This window comes from Dryobates pubescens, chromosome 32 (assembly GCF_014839835.1).
Source record: "Dryobates pubescens isolate bDryPub1 chromosome 32, bDryPub1.pri, whole genome shotgun sequence".
Lineage (NCBI taxonomy): Eukaryota > Metazoa > Chordata > Aves > Piciformes > Picidae > Dryobates > Dryobates pubescens.
In genome coordinates, this window is record NC_071643.1 from 8,915,458 (window position 1) to 8,926,652 (window position 11,195).

At 47.0% G+C, this 11,195-nt stretch overlaps 1 protein-coding gene across 1 annotated transcript; it reads left to right on the top strand.

The window, feature by feature from the left end:
* The first annotated feature begins 6,937 nt into the window (after positions 1-6,937).
* FAM124B (family with sequence similarity 124 member B) lies at positions 6,938-9,766 on the top strand. Its single transcript, XM_009897590.2, has 2 exons — positions 6,938-8,116; positions 8,944-9,766. The coding sequence occupies exons 1-2, from the start codon at positions 7,388-7,390 to the stop codon at positions 9,556-9,558; spliced, it is 1,344 nt and encodes a 447-aa protein (XP_009895892.2). The 5' UTR covers positions 6,938-7,387; the 3' UTR covers positions 9,559-9,766.
* The last annotated feature ends 1,429 nt before the right edge of the window (positions 9,767-11,195 follow it).

The following is an 11,195-nucleotide window of genomic DNA, read 5'->3' on the forward strand; positions in this document are numbered from 1 at the left end:
AAAAAAAAAAAAAAAATCAAAAAAATTGATTGAGCTTCAGGCTTTCCAACGTTTACCCCCTGTAGACATCCTCCTTAACGATCCTCCGGGGAAATGTGAATGTGCCGCGTTTCGTTTTTCGATACTGTATGGAAACGGGAAAAGAAATAAAGCAACGACAACAAAGTATGAAATTTAGACAATGCAGCTCGTTTAAAGGAGAGGAAACAAAAAAAAAGAACTTAAAAAAAAAGGAGAAAAAAAAAAAAAAACAAACCCCACCCCAAACAACAAAACCCCACACAAATAAAATGGTTGGAATTAAAAGTTCCCCAGGTCTTCGGTGTTGATGTAAATGTGTGTCTGTAGTGTCGCTTAGCACTTCGCGCATTGTCCGAGTTGGGTTGCAAAGAAACCGCAACTGGTAAAGCAGAACTCCCCAGTTTACCTTCTGTTTGGGTTTTTTGTTTTTTTTTTTTTTTTTTAGCTCTGCTTCAAATGTTCCTTTCAACTGTTTAATTTAAATGTTTGGGAAATCTTTTTGAAGACCCGAGAAGACCGCTCGAGCATGTTTCACCCTTCCAGCCACACTCGCTTCCACCAACATGAATTGGAAACTTTTGGGGGGCTCAGAGAACAACAACAAAAAAAAAAACAACCACCACAAAACCCAGCCAAAACAGACCATTAAATAAGTTCAGCTTTCCCTCTGTAATTTGAGTTCTTGGAAATTAAACTCTATATTGATGAGGTTTGTTCTGGTTTCTTCATAGGAAAGCAGGAGAAGATTTTAGTGTGTATAAACTGTATAATAATTTTTGCTGTTGTACTCACTGCTGATGGTGGATTGTACAGGGCGATGTTTTTATTTCACTAAATGTAGACAAAATAAATTTAAAATAAATGGATTTAGTGTACACAAGCAACTAAGTCAAGTGTGTCAGAGTGCAGGGTTGACAATCTGCCGAAGCTAAAACCAAACTGCCCCCTGGGGAAACGTACGGGGATTATGTTTTGTTAATAATCATCAGGGATGGATCTGTAGCCCCAGGGCTTCCCACCATAAGCCCGAGCTTCAGGAGATTAAAGTGAAGCCAGCCTGCCCTACTGGATTTTAAAAACACATTTTAAACATGCAATCAAGTTGCTACTGGAATGACATTTTCAGTCCCTACCTCAGAAATCTTGTCAGCAAGCTGCAAAAATAGATTAAAAATGGCCATTTAGTGGCATCGTTGCTGTGATAGTTGGAAGCGGTTTGAAGTGTACGTTGTGCTGCAGAGTTATTAAACAGTGCTGCTGACATTCCACTGCATGATTACATGGGAAAATAGCTGTAGAGAAACTGCTCTAATTCAAGACAATCTACTTTTTTTCTTGCTTCACATCACTGTCATCCGTACATAGTGAAAAATACAGCTGGGGTTGGCTTCCAGTATGTAGAGCTGGAGCTGAATCAAGACGCAAAACTTGGCTGTGGAGTGTTAAGACACTGTCGGAGTGCTTCTTGTTCAATATGTGTTGGGGGCATCATGTAGCAATGTGGCTGGGGAGCATTTTTCGTTGTGTCCCCCAAATTTCAGCTTTCTCCAGCCTGTGAAGATAGAAATCCTGGCTATTGCTCAGTAGTAGTGTATTTCTTTTACAGAGAGAGCCTGGAATTGGGGGGATATTTTGACTGGATTATTCTGAACCTGTTTATTAAGAAGCTTTACTGAGGCTTACTGCACACCCAAAGCATACACATTAGTTTTTAAGTGAAAGGAGGTGGGTGGGGGACATCGCTACCACCAAGAATTCAGCCCCAAAAGAGAACAGCCATGCCATCAGCCACTGTAAGAAGAGGTTGCTGGACATGAAATCAATGTAATTGTTGCTTAGCCATGGAACAATGGGAAACAGGCTGGATGAAATCTGGGGTTTGGATCGTGCTTCACGTCCTCAGAAGCATCTTCCTCCAAGTGTGAAAGTTTTGGTTTGTGCATGTCCCATTCTTCAATAGCACAACTGTTGTGGTGATCAGTGTTGATGCTTTCCCATGTGCTTTTCCAGGAGAAATGGGTTCAGTTCCCTCCTGAAGCCTACAGAAGTATTAATGTTGCTGGTGGTGACAGGAGGGCTTTGTCATTAGTGTCGCAGCTGTGCTGCTGCACGTCGGCTGGAGCTTTCAACCACCGGTGGCTCTTGGAAGTGCTGAGCCTAGATGTTGAATCATGGACAGCAATAAATATGTCCTTAAGTCTGTTTTTTTACAAGCTATGTGGGCAAGAGTGCTAAAAGAATAAGAGGGGGCAATAGCTCTCTTTGGTGACAAGTGGTAGGAATACAGCTTCCATTTAAAATGTAATAGTCTTGGAGACACCAATTGTTCAGAGAGAGACTGTGCTGAGGTTACCATTGAATAACACCACCCTGAGGATGTGAAGATGAAGGATGTGAAAACGCTGGTCAGAGAGAACAAGAGAACCCTAGGACTGCCCAAGGTGAGTTTGATGCCTTTATGCTTTTTGTGTACACTAGTGAGGTTTCTTTTACAGGCTGGAGTAGAATTCTGGTTTCTTTTTCGCTTGCTTTCTTAAAACTCATTTGTAGTTTGGTTAAAGTGCCGTTGGTAGGATTTGTGGTTACATGTAGAAAGGTAATTTGTTTGGTTGTTTGGTTGCTTTGCTTTGCTAAGCAAGTAAATAGACACAACAAACACAAAGTTTAATTCTTTAGAATTTTTAACTTCAATGGAGGTGCTGAGTTCTGTAGCTGTTTGAAGATCCATAGGCACACACTTCCTTGTAGACAAGCTTGCTTTCAAGGTTCAAGAGTACACTTCATTTACCATCACAGGATTATCCCTGCTCTTTCTGATATTGGGCACCATGACAGCTCTGTTGTTTGCATCTTCTCTGGGGGTGCTTGTCTCCTGCTGACACTGCTCAAGGCTAAAGGCTCATACACACAGTGCTGTAACAGCAGCACACCATTGCTGTGCTTCAGCTGGTATCACCATCTTCGCCTGCTGAAATCTGCAGGAATTTGTTCTAGCTCCCGCACTGCATCATTCAGTGCTGGGAGCTCAGCAAAGAGAGAGACCTGAGCCAGTGGCTCACCATCTTTTATTTGGTCTAAACCTACATCTCTTTTAGTTTACAGCCACCATCCCTTGTCCTGTCACTCTTTCAGTCACTGGGGTTTTACTTTCCTCTGACATGATGATTAACAGGAGTCACAAAGTTTGGAGCAAGAGAGAAGACAGTCTTTGAAACAAATATTGTATTTGAGTAAGACCTTAATCCTGATTCTTGTCGCTGTTATGTCTGCATATAGATAATTACTATCTAGCAGATTAATTTGCTATTTCTACCCTTGTTAGGCAGAGCTTGAGATGGGTATAAAACAAACAAAAAAGATCTTTTCAAGTTAGGAAGCCTGAGACATTTTGTGTGCTTAATGAGGCCCGCTCTCGACATGCTGAGGTGATTCACACTCCAGCTCTCTGAAGTTAATTAAGTGCTACTACACAAAGCCCAAATCCTTACAGATGTTACCCTGAACTTATTAAATCCTGCTTGCACCATCAGTCTTGGTGTCAGCTAGAGCAAAGGACTCTAAGTCACTGCAGAGGACTAGGCACATCTTTAACGGATGAAAACAGATTTATAATTATTTTGCTGTGCTTTTCCACTGAGGCTTCACACAATAGAGTGTGTGTTAGTTGCTTATGTTTGGCCACAACAACCCCATGCAGCACTACAGGCTGGGGACAGAGCAGCTGGGGTGGTGGTTGACAGCAGCTGAACATGAGCCAGCAGTGTGCCCAGGGGGCCAAGACGACCAATGGCATCCTGGCCTGTATCAGGAACAGTGTGGCCAGCAGGAGCAGGGAGGTCATTCTGCCCTGTACTCAGCACTGGTTAGGCCACACCTTGAGTCCTGTGTCCAGTTCTGGGCCCCTCAGTTTAAGAAAGATGTTGACTTGCTAGAATGTGCCCAGAGAAGGGCATCAAAGCTGGTGAGGGGTCTCAAGCAAGAGCTCTATGAGGAGAGGCTGAGGGAGCGGTGGTTGTTTAGCCTGGAGAAGAAGAGGCTTGGGGGAGACCTTATTGCTGTCTACGACTATGTGGAGGGTGGTTGTAGCCAGGGGGGGTTGATCTCTTCTCCCACGTAATGAGTGGCAGAACAAGAGGACACAATCTCAAGCTGTGCCAGGGGAGGTTTAGGCTGGATGTTAGGAAGAAATTCTTCACAGAAAGAGAGGTTGGCTATTGGAATGGGCTGCCCAGGGAGGTGGTGGAGTCATCGTCCCTGGAAGTGTTTAAAAAGAGACTGGATGAGGAACTTGGTGCCACGGTTTAGTTGATGAGATGGTGCTGGGTGATAGGTTGGACCTGGTGCTCTCGAGGGTCTTTTCCAACCTGGTCAATTCTGTGATTCTGTGACTTCAAGCAGGGCTTACTAGTGTCTGTGTCGATAACAGATCTAAATATTCATGTCTGAGAAACTCTTGCACAAAGCTGGATGACCCCAGCTCTCTGCTCTACATCCTGCTCTGCTGCCAGCCACTCCCACATGGAACAGATTTTTGAGTACCGTATCGGACTAATTTCCCCCCCTCCCTTCAGCAGAGTGACTGTTCACAGAAGAGTGAGCTGCTATTTCCCTAATCTCTTCAAGAAATCTTTCTTGGCATGTTCAGTAGGTCATCATGAATAATGAGCTTTTCCGTTTGGCAGCCAGGCTGGAAAGCTGGGGAAAGGGGAACTGGAGAGGAACTCATGGTGCTCAGGGTTCAGAGTGAAAACAGCACTTTCCTTTCCACCATCCCTGGAGAGACTTAAAAGTCCTGTAGATGTGGTGCTGAAGGACATGGTTTGGTGGTGACCTGGCAGCGCTGGGTTAATGGTGGGACTCGGTAATCTTTAAAGGTCTCCTTCCAGCCTCTCTCTGCCGCACCTCGCACCAACGGCTCCCACCGCAACAGGAACCCAGAGAAGCAGCTTGTGCTTCCAGCTCCAGACCCAGCCTTGAACTTGCTCGGTTTCTGTGTTTTACTGTACAGGCAAAATTCCTCCTTTCTGTACATGCAGGAAGGCTGATGACTGCTTGCCCCTGCCCTGCAGCAAAGAGCAGATGAATCATTTCCTTTTCCATCTTTTAGCCAAATCATGGTCAGGGCTCATCTAGGGCGTTTTAATGCTTCGAGCACTTGCACTCTGCTAGTCACTCTCTTCCTCCAATTGTCTGAGGGCTGGGTTTTGTGACCTCCCTCCCTGCAGTTGTTATTTGCTGGGAATGTTGTGGTCAGGTTTGTCTCTGTGGGTGAAAATCGATTGTTTTCCCAGTCAACCTTTTTATTTTCACTGTATATTGGTGCCAGCACAGTTTTAAGCCATGAGTTAGTATTTCTACCAGCAAGCTTCCACATAAAGGAAGCCAAGGCACCACTCCTTCGACTTTAGACCTTGGAGGTTTTGCTCAGTTGAATATAAAGCTAAGGCTGCTTTGAGTTTTGAACAACAGAATCATTAATGCTGGGATTTCTGCACAGTGACCCACTGCTTTATTGGTATGTCCGCAGCCAGAGAGGTGCTGATCTTACTCAAATGGAGCTCCATATGCTGTTGGAGACCCTCACTTTGATTTAAATGCTGGCTGAAGCAAGGTGGCTCTGTACAAAAAATGAGGTTTGGCTTGGCTTTTGTGTATTCCTTCTAGGCAGGCAAAATAAGGAGACAGTGAGATTTATTGTCTAAGCCCTAGAAGAGGCCTGGAAAGAGGAGCAGTTCTGGCTTTTGTGACCAAGGCAGCAAATGGTCTCCTGGAGTACCTTAAGACGAGCATAACCAGTGGGTCAAGGAAGGTTTTCTTCTGCCTCTGTTGCCCTGGTAAGACCACATCTGAAGTACTGTGTCTGGTTTTGGGCTCCCCAATTCAAGAGAGAAAGGGAACTCCTGGCTACAAAGCTTCTGAAGGGACTGGAACATCTCTCTGGCAAGGAAAGATTGAGATACATGGGACTGCTTAGCCTGGAGAAGACTGAGGGGGCAACTTATCAGTGCTTATCAATATCTAAATGGCAGGGGTCAAGAGGATGGGGCCATCTGCTTTCCAGTAGTGCCCAGAAGCAGGACAAAAGACAGCTGGCACAAACTGGAATCCAGGAGGTTCCACCTGGACATGCGGTGAAAGTTCTTTCCTGTGAAGTGCCAGAGCACTGGACCGGGTTGCCCAGAGGGGTGGTGGAGCCACCTCCTCTGGAGAGCTTCCAAACCCACCTGGATGTTGTGGTCCTAGGAACCTGGGTGACCCTGCTTTAAGGGACCCAGAGGTCCCTTCTAACCCCAACCGTGTTGGGATTCTGTGTAGTTTCATCATCCCTATTGTAGTCTGCACTGTAAGCAGCATTAAGTACCGCCATGTACTTAATGTCCAGCTAAGTACCTGTGTAGCAAGGGGGAAGCTGGAGTTTGCTAAAGACACTGATTTCTTGGGTATCTCACAACTGAAAAAGAAAAGGAGAAAAAGAGGCTAAGAGTTCACTGAAATGGGGAAGCCTGGTACCCAGCTTTCATGGACTCTGTGTAAGTAGTAACCCAGGTTCCAGCTTGGCAGTGAGCTCTGCCTGTGCTGTGAAGTGTGTAACTGGGACCCAGGGCTTGTTCCCAAAGCTCGTCTTTCCTGAGGCTGATTCATATCTGCCCCTATTGTTATCTCTTGTGTTCACAGGGTTGGTGGTTGTTTGAGTTTTGGGTTTTTTTGTGGTGTGTTGGTTTTTTTTTCCCCTTTTGTTAGGCTGTTTTCCTTCCTTGTTTTTAAAGAATAGCTTATCTGTATGCCCCAGAAGGGTGGGACTCGCAGGGTCACAAGTGTTGGACGCTGAGCTGAAGCCAACCTGCTGACTAGGAGAAAACAAACAGAGGTTTTCAAGCTCAAGTGCCACATTGCCTGTGCAAAGGGCACCGAGATGCACACTGCTGGGACTCTGCTGCATTCACAGCGTCTGCTTCCAGTGCTGACAGGCAAGTGTGCTTACAACATCGCCTCACCTTGGAGAGCTGCTGCTTTGGTGTTTCAGTGCTCTTCATCTGCACTGTCCTGTGCTGTGATGGAGGACATGGGGGTGCTTCTGGACATGCTGGTTCCATGTGCACCATCTTGGAGTCAGAAGATGAACCTTCAGCTGAGCCCTGCTCTGATGTGAGTGACCCAAGACTGGTCACATAATGCCTTGTCACTCTTCACCTGCCTACTCGTGTACATTTTCTGTGCATACCTGCATATTTCATTGAGTTATTGCAGAGCCTTCAGACAACTGGATTCATTCTGTCAACACAGAGTCCAGCCCTCCTGGACTGAGGCTGCAGGGGCAGGAGAGGGAAGGCACCAATTTGACTGTTTTTTGTCAGGAACCTTTGCCATGGATGATGGAGCAGACTCTCTGATGACAGTGCATCTTCTCGCCAATTCAGGACACTCCCTGCTTCTGCAGCAAACTCTAGATCGGCTTCTGGGGTGGATCTGCCCAGACATTCACCTCTTCCTGGTGTCTGAGCGAGTTACTCCACTCAGGTACTATGAGAGATACCATAAGAGAAACTCTGGCTTCCCAGGATTATCTGTTCTCCTTTTCCTACACGAGGACTTGGGAGAAGAGCGGATTTTCCAGGTCCATGAGCAATTCCAGCGCCCACCCTGGCGCTACCAGTGTGCCCAGATTGCCAACGGGCAAAACCGCCGCTGCGCCCCAGCTCAGCAGCACTTCTACAGCGTGGACGAGCAGATGCCTGTGTGGGGCATCAGGCGGGTGCACTGTGGCCCCGAGATCCTCCGCGTCACCCTCTACTGCAGCTTTGATAACTATGAAGACGCAGTGAGGCTCTATGAGATGATCCTGCAGAAGGAAGCAGTGATGCAGAAAAGCACCTTCTGTGTCTTTGTGCTGTACGCAACCCAAAGCCTTGCTGTGCAGCTCTGCTTGAAGCAGCTGCCCATCGGGGTGGCTGCTGAGCCACGGGAGTCGTCAGCCCTGCAGTTCAGGGTGCAGGAAATGGGGCAGCTGGTGCCTCTCCTGCCTAACCCATGTGTCCCCATCAGCAGGACCAGGTGGCAAACGCAAGATTACGATGGAAATATGATTCTGCTGCAGGTATGTGTCTGTGGGGCTCTGAGAAAAGAGTTTTATTACCACTCTTTTTTATTTCCAAGGAAAGCAGGACTGGTTCTAAAGGGGAATTTACATTTTTGCTTGGTTTTTTTTTGTTTTTCATTTGAGTTTGTGAATGCAGCGACTGGAATCTGCCAGGGCCGTGGTGCTATTGATAAACATAAGCACAGATCTTTGGAACGGATTTTTACTGTTAAATTACCATCATTACTACTTGCCTGGAAGGATTAATGCTTTTTTGAGCAGCCTAGTTTAACGTGTTCCCTTCCCTGTCTGAATTGAATCCTCATAGCAGCCTGTTCTTTTTCTCATAAGTCATTATGTTATGAATGGCTTTGAAAGCAGGTTTTCAGCACCCAGAACCAGATGTGTGCTCCTGTGGCCAAGAAGACAAATGAAATCCTGGGGGGTAGTAAGAAGAGTGTGACCAGCAGGTCGAGGGAGGTTTTTCTACCCCATGAGGCCACATCTGGAGTATAGTGACCAGTTCTGGGCTCCCCAGTTCAAGAGAGGCAGGGAGCTGCTGCAGAGAGTCCAACAGAGGCTACATAGATGATGAGGGGAATGGAGCATGCCTGGCAGGGAAAAGCTAAGAGACCCGTGGCTGTTTAGCCTGGGGAAGAGAAGACAGAGGGATTTTACCGATGCTTTGCAGTATCTAAAGGGTGGGGGTCAAGACGATGGGGCCTGTGCTGCTCCCTAGTGGGGCTCTGACACACTGCAAGTGATCTCAGCTGGGGGTGAGCATCTTCGGGGGATGAAGCTAGAACAATCTGTTAATGGAGTTCTCTCCAAATTTTGTTCAACAGGTTCAAGATATCTCCCAGCCCCATGAAGAAGACATTAGGCTTTCCCATCAGCAGAGTGGGAAACTCCTGCAGGACTCTGTCCCAGCTCCTCTCCCTGGAAAGCAGGGAAATCCTAGTAGGAGAAGCCAGAAGGTCAGGGATGGGAAGGGTAGACTCAAACCTGACCAACATGACAGCCTGACTCCTGAGCAAGCTGTTGGTGACCTTCACAGGCCCTCCTGCTCTTCTCATAGTTATCCAGCAGCCTGGTGCTGGTTGGACTGGGATGTTCCTTCCCTCCGCAGACAGGCCAGGAGCAGGCTGCAGGCTTCTCTCCAGGAGAGCTGCACTGGTCATCAGGCAGCAGAGACCAATGTTGACACTGGGCTGGCCGTGGTGAGCTCTGTGAGTGGCCCCTGTCCACTGAACCACTTCTCCAGGGACCTCCGGAGCAGCCTCCTCCAGCCACCAGCACCCACTGACAGGGCTGCCAGCACCCTGCCCTCCCAGGACAGGTCCCGGCTGCTGTTGGCTACAGCCAGGACTCAAGGAGCGCACAGAGCTTCGAGCTTGCAAACACCACGGACCTGCTCCACAAACAGAGCAGAGGATGAGGAGGAGGAATTCTTTATATGACTGAAACCAAGCCTGCCTGAAGGACTCATCATTGCCAAGCAATGGCTTTTGTGTGCATAGTGCCTCTTCCTCACACTCAGCTTCCCTCTGCAGCTGTGAAACACATCAGCAGTGGGTTCAACAAATAGATGCTGACCTTCCATGGGGAGATGCTGAGGAGGCTGCAAGCAAAATATGAAAAAACTCTGTCTTTACAGAGGGTTTTGTTGTTTGGTTTGGGGTTTTGATGTTCTTTTTTTCAGTGTAGAATAGATGGGAGGATTCCTGTGCATCCTGCTCCAAGATGCTCAAAAATAGCCAGTGGCATCTTCATTTGGGGTTAGAAGGTGCAGTTTGCCAATGAGCTGGATGACCCCAGCTGTGAGGGCTCATCACCCCTTGCTGGGATGTACTGGAGAAGGTAGTGGAATAGGCACAACGATTACACCCATTTTCCTCTGTGTTCCTCCTCACTTCCTCTGGTTTTGGTGTTTAAAGCCTATCAGTGTTGTCAATTTTATGCAATATGTGAAACATAACAACGGTCTTTTACAATATTTCTGGATGGAAAAAAAATCCTAGTGAGACCCTTTTCTCTAATTACCACAACGCAGAATACAAACACTAGCAGAGCACAGTCTGAGCTCTGTGCTGCGGTCAGACCTGTTGCTGCCTCTTTGCATGACAAAGTAAACCCATCGACAGGCCGGGGTGCAGTTATCAGCGGGCAATCCGTAACTGGCTTTTAATTAACAGAAGACAAGAGAAGCTAAGAGTCTTGGAGGGAGGTGCTGAGTGCTGGAGGGTAAAAAGGACAGGAGAAATGAGGTAATGGTTCAGCAGCAGATGCTGAAGTAACTCTTGTGTCCATCAGCAGTTTTCTGTTCTCAAGTGGAATTAAGTAGATCCCAAAGGGAAAGAGATGGGAAAGGCATGTCAGAGGAATGAAGGTACCAAAGAAAAGCCAAATCTGATCATGCTTACCTTTCAAAGAGCACAGCAAGGTATGTCCTCCTTAAATATAGCTGAATTCTGCTTTGCACAACAGTGTGGATTTGCTTGCAGCCTTCTCTTCGCCTTGGTTTAGTTCATAAGTCAGGTTTGACAGGTGATGGCTGCTTGTGTTGGCAACAGACCTGGCAGTGCTGGGTTAAAGGTCTCCTCCAACCAAAAGAATTCTGTGCTTCTATGATTCTTGTGATCCAAAGAGAGGCAGAGAGTGGTGGGTAGCCACCGAGCCTCCCTGAAAGGGTTCTGCCCAGTTTTAGGGATGTTTACTTGGGGCAAGCTCAGCATTTTGGGGAAGTTTCAAGGCACAGGTCAGTTGCTCTGGAGAGCCTTCCTGTCCTTCCAGCTGCTGTGGCCCTTGAGGTGATGCTCATGGATCCTTCTGAGGGGTGCAGAAAGTTGAACAGGACACTTACTTCACTGGATGCTATCCTCCCACTCTGTTTTCATAAGGTCTGTAAAAATTGGGGATTTAAATAAATCATACTATGGTATTTTATGTTTCTGAGGGTGCTTATTTAATCTTACCCAGCATGTTGGAAACTCAGCCAGGGCTTTTCAGGACTGAAGAAAATATTTGTCCAACTAGGAAAGGAATGAAGAGGAGGGCTTACAGGTGGGGCAGCACTGGGTTCACAGTGGTGTTTGTG